This window comes from Strix aluco, chromosome 1 (assembly GCF_031877795.1).
Source record: "Strix aluco isolate bStrAlu1 chromosome 1, bStrAlu1.hap1, whole genome shotgun sequence".
NCBI classification, from domain to species: Eukaryota; Metazoa; Chordata; class Aves; order Strigiformes; family Strigidae; genus Strix; species Strix aluco.
In genome coordinates, this window is record NC_133931.1 from 6,096,005 (window position 1) to 6,108,940 (window position 12,936).

The following is a 12,936-nucleotide window of genomic DNA, read 5'->3' on the forward strand; positions in this document are numbered from 1 at the left end:
ACCAGACTGATACCTTTGCTGATTTTGATACAATGACTGACCGATTATTGGATGAAATTATTCAGCATATCCAGTTGTACAACCTCTCCATATCCCGAATAAGGTAAGCATTTTGATAGTTAATGGCCTGTGTCTGGTTGAGTTACATGAGCAACATTCAGTGAAATTAGCTTTTCCAAAAGTGCCTGTGTCAAAAGCCATTGAATCAGTGAGATTAATTTTTACATTGTCATAGATGGAAGAGTCTCTACTAGGCTGAAAAAATGTGAAATGGTAACCAAAGGATGTTACTGAAAGCCCTGATAGAGTCACATCAAGAGCAATTCATGCCACCCGTATGTTTAATTTGAATAAAATTAAGTTGTTTTTTTGTGTTAATGTAATTCTTCTTTCCCAACAGTTTTATTGGACATTCCCTTGGTAACGTCATCATTCGATCTGTACTAACTCGCCCCAGGTTTCGCTATTACCTCAACAAGTTACACACCTTCCTGTCCCTCTCTGGGCCTCACCTGGGAACTCTTTACAACAACAGTACTTTGGTTAGTACAGGTAAGAGTTGATGGGAAAGCTATGACTGGCTGCAGTTCATGGCAGTGTGCATGAGAAAACAAAACATGGAGGTAGCAATAAATTGTAACAACATGACTTGTACACTGAAGTTGTGGAAAATATTTGCTGAAGACTTCAAACCCACACAGAAAAAAATTGCAGCGAGAGGGGCTTTCAGTATCTCCTACAAGGTCCATCACAGTGCTCCCTGGAAAACCCAAGGGTATGCAGAAGTGAGCGATCACCTTGTCTCCATGGTATTCTTCCACTTCTCTGTATACTACCAGTAAAGAGAAGCATCTCCAAGGCTGAAGAAGACACTTGTAGTGCTATGGGAACAGAATGTCCCACAGTTCAGCCTTCCTGAGTTTTCATACTACCGTGACATGGATAATCAGTATCATAGAATAGCTTGTGTTGGAAGGGACCTTTGTACTTCATCTAGTCCAACCACCTCTACAATGAGCAGAGACATCTTCCACTAGATCACATTGCTCAGAGCCCCGTCCAGCCTGACCTTGAATGTTTCCAGGGACAGGGCATCTACAACCTCTCCGGGCAACCTCTTCCAGTGTTTCACCACCCTCATTGTAAAAAATTTCTTCCTTATATCTAGTCTGAATCTACCCTCTTTTAGTTAAAACCATTACCCATATCCTGTGAGAATCTTAGAATTTTCTACTTGTTGATTAGCAGTAGAAGAAGAAACAAAGACTTATACTGAGTTGCAGTGCTACCCTTACTGTAGGCACATGTCAAACAAGATGAAAATATGCACTGATTTTCATTCCAGGTCTGTGGCTCATGCAGAAGTTGAAAAAGTCAGGGTCACTTTTGCAACTGACCTTCAGGGACAATGCGGATCTGCGCAAGTGTTTCCTCTATCAGCTCAGCCAAAAAACGGGTGAGTAGGGCTTGATGTGGCTGTGTAAATAGCAAGGGCTATTCCAAAGGATTGTACTGGATTGCCATGTCCTCCAGGGAGTAAAGGAAATCTGCATTTTTTTAATGATATTTCTTTAAACACTCTTGCTTTCGAGAAGAACTGCTCTGTCTAAAATCTGATATAAATTTTATCTGTGTATTTTTTCTGTGTCAGTTATCAGGGAATATATTTGCCAAACTGTTAGCACCAAATAAGACTTTCATGCTGTAGTAAACATACACCTAAGTTTATATTCTGCAAGCGAGAAATATCACTCTTGACAGGCCACCATTGCTTAATTTATGCTACTAGATGAAAACCATTTTTCCTTTTTTATTATATTTTTTAAGTTTAACATCTGTTGTCTCTAGGAAATATGACTCTGTGAGATGAAGAGCAAATTTTATTCATGTCTATTGTGACACTTTTGTACTACAGAGAGATGTATGGCCTCGCACTGGAAAAATGATGTCTAAATAGAGATCTTGTTGTACCTTCCTTGGTCTGTCATGAATAAATGAAATCAGGCTTTTCTTAAGAAAGCAAGTATGATCCTTCTGTTCAAGCAAATGTTTTCTTTTATCAGTTATTTTTAATTTTGTGCGTGAGCAAACTGGTGCTAATTATGTAGTCACAAGGTCACTACTTGATATTTTTTTTTTCTCATACTTTGGTACATTGCTAATAAGAAATAAAGACTGTGTTAAGATGAATACAACTTCTTAATTCTTAGTCTGACAGACATAGAGCCGTTTCATAATTTTATGAACACGCTACATGATATAATCAATGACAGGAAGCTGTTCTATCTTGGCATTATTTGAATTTCCTTATTTGAATTTTCCCTTTGAATCCCTGGCTCTCATTTTTTGGAGTATAGTTGATGGCTGCTTTACTACTGTCATATTCAAATAAAATTGGGTCTACAGAGGAAGCTCACATTTCCAAGCAAAGAATTCTCAAGCATGTGTTGTGAGTCAAAGCAATTTGTGTTTTGTTAGCTTGGTAGACTGGAGATCTAACAGGCTATAAATGAAGGTCTCCCTGCAAAAGCAGAAAGCAGAAATTTAAATGTGAAGAGAGTTGTCTGCAAAGTCAGAATCATCCAGGTAAATGCTTATGTGAAAAATCTGACGAAGTAGGTAGGTCCAGATTTGAACGTATGAGCTGGCATACTGAGTCAAAATAGAGGTGCCCCTACTCTAGTACCCTGCTCCCAAAAGTAGTTGAGAGAATCTACTGTGGTGGGTTGACCCTGGCTGGATCCCAGGTGTCCACCAAAGCTGCTCTATCTCTCCCCTCCTCAGCTGGATGGCAAAGAAAACATATAATAAAAGGCTCGTGTATTGAGATAAGGACAGGGAGAGATCACTCACCAATTACTGTCACAGACAAAACAGACTCAACTTGAAAAATTAGTTTAATTTATTACCACTCAGATCAGAGTAGGGCATTGAGAAATAAAACCAACTCTTAAAACACCTTCCCCCACCTCATTTCTTCCCAGGCTTAACTTTACTCCTGATTTTCTCTACCTCCTCCCCTGCAATGGAACAGGGGGACAGGGCTTGGGGGTTTTTGGTCAGTTCAACACCCATTGTCTCTGCCGCTCCTTCCTCCCTGAGGGAGAATTTGTCACACTCTTGCCCTGCTCCAGTGTGGAGTCCCTCCCACAGGAGACATCCTCCACAAACTTCTCCAATGTGAGTCCTTCCCACGAACTGCAGTTCTTCATGAACTTCTCCAGTGTGGGTCCCTCCCACTGAGTGCAGTCCTTCAGGAACAGACTACTCTGGCGTGGCTCATAGAATCATAGAATGGTTTGGGTTGGAAGGGATCTTAAAGATCATCTAGCTCCAATCCCCCTGCCATAGGCAGGGACACCTTCCACTAGACCAGGTTGCTCAAAGCCCTGTCCAACCTGGCCTTGAACCCTTCCAGGCAAGGGGCAGCCACAACTTCTCTGGGCAACCTGTTCCAGTGCCTCACCACCCACTCAGTGAAGAACTTCTTCCTAATATTTAATCTAAATCTACTGTCTTTCAGTTTAAAACCATTAGCCCTCCTCCTATCACTACATTCCCTGATGAAGAGTCTCTCCCCATCTTTCCTGTAGGCCCCCTTTAAGTACTGGAAGGCTGCTATAATGTGTCCCTGGAGCCTTCTCTTCTCCAGGCTGAACAACCCCAACTCTCTCAGCCTGTCCTCACAGGTGAGGTGCTCAGGCCTCTGATCATCTTCATGGCTTCCTCTGGACTTGCTCCAGCAGCTCCATGTCCTTCTTATATTGTGGGCCCCTGAGCTGAACACAGTATGCCAGGGGGGTCTCATGACAGCAGAGTAGAGGGGGAGAATCACCTTCCTTGACCTGCCGGTCACACTTCTCTTGGTGCAGCCCAGGATACAGTTGACTTCCCATGGGGTCACAGATTCCTTCAGGCATCCACCTTCTCCAGCATGGGGTCCTCCATGAGCTGCAGGTGGAGAACTGCTCCACGGTGGATCTTCATGTACTGTGGGGGCGCAACCTGCCTCACTATGGTCTTCACCACAGGCTGCAGGGGAATCTCTGCTCTGGCACCTGGAGCCCCTCCTCCCCCTCCTTCTTCACTGATCTCGATGTCTGCAGAGCTGTTGCTCTCACATATTCTCACTCCTGTCTTCTCTGGCTGCAATTGCTCTTGTTTGGTTTTTTCCTTCCCCTTGTTAAATATGTTATCCCAGAGGCGCTACCACCATCACTGACGGGCTCAGCCTTGGCCAGCAGTGGGTCCATCTTGGAGCTGGCTGGCATTGGCTCTATCGGACATTGGGGAAGCTTCTAGCAGCTTCTCACAGAAGCCACCCCTGTAGACCCCCTCTACCAAAACCTTGCCATGCAGACCCAATACACCTACAGAGGGAGAAATATCAGAAGCAGTGTTGTGCCTGCTTCCCCAGATAACTCTTTAAACCTCCAGCAATTTCTGACTTTCTTCTTAAAGTAAAAGTCCCTGCCACTTTTTCATCTCTTTAAATGTTCCTTGTGCTTGTCTTGAAAGAAAAAATGAACATGATTCCCTATTGAATCTCTTCACATAAAATTTTAGCTAGGGTAACACTCACTGTTGCTTCTCCTACCTTTTACCTCAGACTGAATTCACAAACTCAGTTGGTTTGATTGCATGAGAAAATGATAGCTTCAGCCAGGGTTAATAAAGGCTACAGCAGCACTCTTTGTGGTAGTGATGGCCAACTTTTCTATGAAAATCTAGAAATGAAAGAACTTGGTTCTGGGCCCTTTCCCTGTAAGGGGTGGAGGGGAAAGGTGAAGGTCAAACCCACAGCCCTTCTGTATTCAGAGTACTCTCTGTAGATTATCTAGTCTACTAGGTCACCTGTGTCCATTTTCCTACCTTTCTGCTGAGTGTGGGTGGTGGAGAGCTCAAAAGACCACAGACAGGGCAAACAGTGGAAGCCTGTTTCCGCAGCCTATCAGTGGCCCTGTTGCCTCCAGGGAAGAGGGAGGATTCCTGGTTTCCAGTCCATGTACCAGCAGTGTGCATTTATCAAAGGACTGCTGAATGCAGGGACTGGTTCCCAAGGCTCTCTCAACACTGATGTAATACTATGACATCATAGCAGTGAAGCTGGTTCCTCTTCTCCTCCCTCTATTTCATTTGAAAATTGTACTAATTTGTTATTTTGGAATGTGATCCCCATTCTTGTGAACACTTATTTATCCAAAACCACTCATTCACTGTAGTGAGTCTGTACATGTGTTCCAATATTTTGACGCATAAATATTTGCAAGATGAAGGTTTTAGTAAAAAACCTTTTTCAGAGACAGTTCTTAGTTTTTTTGTTGATATACAATTAACCTGTATGAGTGTTGATAAGTAACACATAGTTCACAGAAGTAGCAGAAATTGTTTTAAGCTATTATGAATCTTTCTAAGCTTGTGTTGCATGTTCTAATTATTATTATTTTGCACTGTAGATTTTCAAATGTGTTTGAACATGAAGTAGTAATGCTAACACTGTATGTATTTTCATCGCTGTGCATCATTGTGATAAATGTATTTAATGCATTTGCCACAGGTCTTCAGTATTTTAAAAATGTTGTGTTAGTGGCCTCACCGCAAGACAGATATGTACCCTTTCATTCAGCAAGAATAGAAATGTGCAAAAATGCACTTAAGGACAGACACACAGGTATGTTTAAGATCCTTTCTATATTTACAAAGCTGTTTAGGAATTGTGTGTTTGTGCAACTGAGGGATTGCATTACAAGGGTTTTTCATCAGTATGATGAAAACTCAAATGTTTATTTGATAAGGAAGAAAGTGCTCTCTTCCCACAGGAAATTACTGAAATCAATAAAAGAAGCTTTTTAAGCCATTTGTCTGATGAAAACAAATTTCAGTCAGGCCATAATCAAAGGTTTCTTACCGCTTCTTCCCCTTCCCTTTAATTTATCTTTTTAAAAGGGATGATAATAGAACTAGCTCTTGACAATGTTCTTCTGTAGTCTACTGATTTACTAGTATTGTCTCCCCTTTGTTTCACATAATGAAATCTCTCTCAGCACACTCAAAATCAGGGAGTTTTCCCTTTGTTTTCACATTTGATAGTTGATGATTGCCAGGTAATTTAAGGGACAGATGTAAAATCATATTAGTTTGTGATAAAATCTGTAAAGTGCATCAGGACTCATGTTACCAGAGTCTTAGCCCTCCCGTGAGCTCAGGCTGTGTATTGTCCCAAGTATTGCCTTTGTTATTAGCAGTATCCCTGATTTATAAAATGTTTCATGGCTTCAGTTTGGTACCACTTCCGGAAATAATGTGCAGTGTAATTTCTAGAAGGTACTCTTTGGAAGTAAAAAGAGACATCCAGGCCAAATAATCATCATGGTTGCCTTCACACATCTTACTTAAATTACAGCTCTTTCTATCCTACCTCATATATGCATTAAAAGATAATTTTCTAACTCTCTTTTCCAGTGGTTGTTTCTCAGGGAGATGTTTGACCTAGTAGGAGCTGGATCTACATTCACTGTAGATCATTTATGAGTGCAAGTTTCCTGAGCTATTGTTTTTGCCCCATAAACTCTTCAACTATCTGCATGATGTACTTCCTGCAGTAGATTCCCCAGAGAAACCCAAATGGACCTCTATGTATTGCCAGACCCTTTTGCATTTGAATTCACAGGCAGTGTGAGTCCAACCCTGTTCCTTCAGCATTTCCTTCCACCACAGAGGAAAGGAGACTAAATGATGAGGAGTGTCCCACTCTTCATGTTGCCAGCTTCAGCACACCTCTTCAGATGGCCAGTGCCACTATTAGATAAACAACATCCTGACACTTGGCAAATCTTTGGAATGGACTGCTATCTCTTGCATTTTGTCCTTGCATCCATTTTCCTTCTCATTGCAACTGTAATTAAACGATACTGGAAGGAAAGAGGGGATCTGTCAGCTTTGGCATGTAGGTATGACATCTAAACTCTTTTGCAGGTCCTGTTTATGCAGAAATGATTAACAACCTGCTCCAGCCTTTGATTGGGGCGAAGGACTGCACTTTGATCAGACACAACGTGTTCCATGCGCTGCCAAACACCGCCAACACATTGATAGGCCGGGCTGCGCACATTGCCGTTCTGGACTCTGAACTTTTCCTGGAGAAGTTTTTCCTCGTGGCAGGACTCAACTACTTCAAATAGTGCCTGAAGTATGGGGTAACAGAGGCAAACCTATTCATTGAGTGGAGGAGAATCCCTTAGACAAGAGTGCAGTGTTAGAAATGAGATCAGGTGGGACTTTCAAACTCTCCATTTCCATTTCTGTTTCAGAGAATAAAGTGCTATGGCTTTAAGGCATTCAAGCTTCCAAATATTGGTGCTTTTGGAAGAAATAAATATTCCTCTTCAGTTTCTATGTTCTTTGTCCACTTAAAGACATGAGCCACTTCTGATGTTCAGAATCAGAATAAGGCGGCTAATTCTTTAAATGTGATTGGACTAATATGATTCCCATTTCTCCTGAATATTAACCCAGGATCTTGGCTGTCCTTGATTCAATGCTTATTTATGTATTAGTAAAGCTATACATTTGTAGCACTTTTGGGATAGTTAACACAAGAGGAAACAAGCATATATGAACTCAGGTTAAAACCTCCTTTGTGATGAACTGAGAAGTCTGAAAAACATTTATGAAAGTTTCAATGTTTCTATTTGTTGAAAGAAAATATTTGGATTGTTCCATTACTGGTAATAATTTGTAACATACGTGCATTCAAATAATGGAAAAGAGTGAAATATTTAACATAGAATGAAGAAATCTTGATATTTGTCTTTTAAAAAAAACCCCAACTTTAAGTTGGGCAGAATTTTGTCCAAGTTAGAAGCTGACAAACCAAGAGGAGTCTATTGGATTACTTGTAAAATATCAGTGGCATCTGTTAACATTTCTTCTGTTTACATTTATAGAGGATCATTATTGTGCTTATAGCCTCAGAGGTACAATTTTTACTTTTACATTTGTATCTAAGTAGATTTACCCCAACAAATTTTTATTTTTTTAAAATTTATTACTCTGATATGAAATTAAAATCTAGCTGGTAATACCCCTAAAAAACCCAAACAGATGAAAATAAACTGGAGACATATAATGGTAAGGATTGTGGAAAGCTTTAAAACTATAAGGATGTGTTCTTAGGCTCTTCTGCAGTGCTCTATTAACGCTTTACTAGTGCCCATTTGCAGTGCTATATACAGTCCAAATGATATAGTTACAGCTGGTTGAAACATTTAAAACTTTATTCATACAAAGATATCCAAGTTGTTTTTAAGGGTTGGAAAAGAACCCATTTTTTCACTTTTTTAGGTTTTTTTCAATTTTTCATTACAATTTTTATCAAAAAGCTATCAGATTTAAAGCAACAAATTTCAATAACTTTCTATACATTTTCATAATATTTTGATAAATTTTCAATGTCACAGCACTTTTTTCAAAGAAGAGAAAGTGAATAATTCTTTACAATTATTTTTGTTTGGAAGGCAGGCAATTTTTTAATGCAAATATAGTTTGTTTAAAACCATAAGTGACCAGCCCTCTAAAACTTGTGAAAAACTATAAAAAAAAGACAAAAGTAGTTTCAGGTGTCAAGACTCTCATCAGTAAATTAAGATCAAGATATGGAGATTTCTGAAATAAGAGAGTTAAAAAATGAAAACAAAAAATCTCGCAACCACAGCAAAATATTTGTACATGCAAAAAATAAACCTAGGTTTTTTTCAAAAGAAGAAAAGTGGAAAACCTACACATAAATAGTTAAAGAAAAGAGTTGCTAGCAGATTGGTAAAGGCTGCTAAAGAACAAGGATGGTTTGACAATGTAGGCATGTTTTTACAGTAGGAAGGAGAAAGAAGGTATATACTAAAGGGGCAGATTAAGATCACCTGAAAGTACAAAGGTATATTGTGCATACAAGTCATCTGCCTCTTAAAGGGGCAGAAATTATATAGAAACAGATACATGATGTGTTTCAATATTGACAAGTTTTTTAAACATTAACTATTATCTCAGTACTTGAATTAAACAGGTAGATGCTATTTTCTCTTTTTTTCCCTTTTATAAGTTGACAGTTTAAAGCTAAAAGCTGGATTTACCCAGTTAACAAATAAATTCTGACAGGAATCAAGAACAACTGGTTCCCGCTTCTTGTTTGGGAAGTCTTTATCACTTTTCGGCCTCAACATTTTAGTGCCAGCTGCACTTATATTTCAGAACTTATTTCTTTCTTGGTAAATTGTTCACAGAATTTTAAATATAATGGGACATGTAGGTTAAGCTGTTACACAGTGCAGTGGTTTTGAGCCACAGACTTCTAAGGGGTGTGTGAAAAGAAAAAAAAACAATCTTCAACCATCATCAAGCTTCACTGTGTTGTATGAGGGTCTGCTCCTGAAAATGTTCAGGAGTCTTGCCAACATAACAATTTGGAAAACATTAATAAAGGGTTTAGTTTACACATATATACATGCCGTATGTATGTATGTGTATATATGTATACAGTCTGTACAAAGAAGTGTGCTTATTTCAAGGTCTCACACACCAACTTTTTCAATCCTGAGTATACTGAGTCTGACAATATGCCAGAGTAGCTTTTCTTACATCCAAATTGGTGATTTCTTGCCTTGCCTTGTACGTTAGACAGCATCCCCAGCCTTCTGTTTGCATGATCGTGAGAGAAGGTAAATGTGAAAAAGTCTCTTTTGTATTGCTGCAGAAGTTGGTGGGCCTTTCGGTATGTTCATTTTCACATTCTATACTGCTACCAGTGCTCTGACTGATGGATAAACATACCTAAAGGTTTCCATGTTCCTATACATATAATATTCTTCCACGGCTCAGAGTCTGATTTTAGAGTTGGAGTTGGATTGTACATGGAGTTGGATTAGGTCCATACAACTTATTGCCAGTGGAGTATGGCAAAGAGCTTCTATGGAGTCTCAGAAAAATCTGGGAGATGTCATTCCTGTGAAATGATGAGACACAGATTTTATCTTCTTTATGCTGGCAGAATACTGTGGGAAATATTGGCAGTAATGGTCTATCTGAGCACTCATTTTAAGATTCTCAGAATACCCTCCTCCTCTTTTTTAATTCTTTTTAATGGGATGCTGCCTTGATAATGATTCTCAGTATTGTAAATTCACTCTAATTGTGTAGACTATATTGTAAAAAAATCTTCATCATCAATATAATATAAATAATATCTAAGTTACTTTTTATTTTTATATAGAGAAATATACATTAAGAATTACCTTCATAACAAATAGAAAAATAACTGCACAGTTCGCATATTTGTTTCTGTCTCAACCTTTGGAATTTTAATGTATTGTCCTTTCACATAAAGCCTTTTTAAATACATTTAAGTACATTAGCAGTATTGCTACAAGGGTTTTCCTTCAAACTGCACAAGCTCTTCTTGGCTTGATATATCTATGGGGGCAGTGCTTAAATTCTTAAGTAAAGCTCTCACTTTACAGAGGATAAGACAGTTTTACAGGAACTCAGACAGAGGAGGGACAACCTAACGTTTTTGTAGCTTGTCAATGCCCAGAGACAGCTCTGACCTTAATGTTAACGGTATTTGAAGTGCAAGTCCATTCACTTCTATGGGATTCTTAAGTTAGTTAAGAAAAAAACAAAGACAACAATGCAGGGTTGTTTCTTTATCATCTAGAAGTCTTACAAACAGCATGGAGGATCTCCTGGCTCCATCAGGTAAAGTGCATGCAACTATTGATGTTTTCCAGTGTTAAAGGTGAAGTATGGGCCATAGCCCAGATGAGTAAATTCTCTGAAGGAAAGGTGATGGTGATAGCCCACATGTAGGAAAAGAGAAGTAAAGACAGAGGATCTCAGGGCTTTGAAAGACAGGGGCAAAGACTGGGGGAAGGAAGGAAGGAAGGAAGGAAGGAAGGAAGGAAGGAAGGAAGGAAGGAAGGAAGGAAGGAAGGAAGGAAGGAAGGAAGGAAGGAAGGAAGGAAGGAAGGAAGGAAGGAAGGAAGGAAGGAAGGGAGGGAGGGAGGGAGGGAGGGAGGGAGGGAGGGAGGGAGGTGCACCAGCAAGGGTGAATTTCGTACAATCATAACATGGTTTGGGTTGGAAGGGACCTTTAAAGACCAGCTAGTCCAAATCCCCTGCCATGATCAACTATCAGGTTGATCAAAGCCCCATCCAACCTGACCTTGAGCACTTCAGATGATGGGGCATTCACAACTTCTCCGGGCAACCTGTTCCAGTGTCTCACCACCCTCATTGTAAAAAGAATTCCTTGTAAATTATTGAAAAACTCAACACAAAGTAGTATCAACTCCCTTAACTTTAGACAATTGTGGTGTAGATGGCTCTTTGTGGCCTAATAGCGGGAGTTTAACTCCTTTTATGATCAGTGGGAAGGAAAGATGCACATTCAAGGTGTGATTTATCAGACATATTTTACTCTTCTGGTCTAATTTTCTCTAGGCCTGTTCATTTGATCAGATGAATCCCAACCCCTATAGGAATCTATCCCCACCCCAAAGACCCAAAGAAGGGATATTGTGTTTTGAAGTAGCACCTGGTCCTTGAAGTCATTTCTTTTTCAGTCTCAGTAATTCTGGAAGAAAGAAGAACAAACTTATCCATTTTTTTTTTGACAAGTTCATAGAAGGACATGGTGAAAAACCACAAAGATGCCTTGACTTGTTTTCAATCTTTGTTTCATCTTTAAATAAAAATTAGATATATATGATATATATAAATTATATATAAGCAGTCTGTAGCATTTACAAGGATTTGCATTAACTACTTCAAAAAAATTGGAGCACTTGAAAACAGTGTGGTTATAACAATTCAGTGGATATCATCCGTTTATTAATAGCTGGATGAAATTTTTCCACTATTCTGGGGCTCCTAAAGCCCATTAAGCTCCACTTTTGAAATAACAATCTCTTCTGGAATAGAAGATTTTTTATTTGAATATGGATGGGAAGAAATTTCAGTAGTGACTAAGTGAGTAGATGAGGGACAGAAAAGCGAGTTCTTTGCAGCCGGGCTGAGGATTTTCAAGGGGGTGGTTTTTAATCTCCTGATAATAGTTTCATGCTGACGTGCATAAAACCTGGAGAAACCTCTGGAGATGTTTCTGTGTTGAGGATAGAATTTAGCCTGTCTAATTTCATCACCTAATTTGTGCTTAAAATTAGTTGAAAAATGATTTTTTTTCTACTAAAATAAAAATCTTTATTTCTCTATGTAGTCAATGACAAGAGTACTAGTGAAAGTCTGCAGGACTGATCCTATTTTCTGTTTGGTGGCATTCAGGGTTACTTACCTCTCTTCCCTGACTAGGAAATTTACTATAAGACTCCCTTTTTGGGTGTCTAAGAGGTAGTCAAAAAGTAAAGGCCCAGCATTCATGGCCTGGATGACATCCCTAATCCTTAGCTCATCAGTTTTTCATCTGTAGATGCAGGTTTTGACTGTACACCTTGGTCAACAGCAAACACTGAAGAGACAAATCGGGCTCCTTTAAAATTTGGCAGAAAATGTGTCTTTTCCCAACCTCCAATGGATGCACAGTTTCTCTTTAATGAAATTGTTAATTTGTTCTAAAAATCAGGTCTGTCCACTGACAATAGAGGAAGTTGAAATTGTGTAGATTTAAAGGATTGTATTCTAAAGGCTTGAAACCTTAGCACAGAGCTTTGGAAATTACTAACAAGAATATGGAGCACTATTTTACTTCAAAGCACTTCACAAATAGCCACTGACTGACCCAATTCACTGTTCCCTTGCCAGAGAAGAGGCACACTTGAGAGAGAAAGCTATCACAAGATGATGTGAAAACTGGGAATTCAAGCCAAAGCTTTCATTAGAATTTGTAGGTTCCTCTGGTGCTTTCTGCATGTTAAAAAAGATCTCTTC

General features: G+C 39.3%; 1 protein-coding gene across 2 annotated transcripts in view; it reads left to right on the top strand.

Moving 5' to 3' along the window:
- FAM135B (family with sequence similarity 135 member B) overlaps positions 1 to 10,408 on the top strand; it is a 250,570-nt gene extending 240,162 nt beyond the window's left edge. For both annotated transcript variants that reach the window (XM_074833913.1, XM_074833819.1), the window contains 5 exons: positions 6 to 103; positions 401 to 552; positions 1,346 to 1,456; positions 5,558 to 5,671; positions 6,976 to 10,408. In XM_074833913.1, coding sequence (XP_074690014.1) covers positions 6 to 103; positions 401 to 552; positions 1,346 to 1,456; positions 5,558 to 5,671; positions 6,976 to 7,181 — 681 coding nt within the window. In that variant the 3' untranslated portion in view covers positions 7,182 to 10,408. The remainder of the gene's footprint in view (positions 1 to 5; positions 104 to 400; positions 553 to 1,345; positions 1,457 to 5,557; positions 5,672 to 6,975) is intronic.
- Positions 10,409 to 12,936: the final 2,528 nt, after the last annotated feature.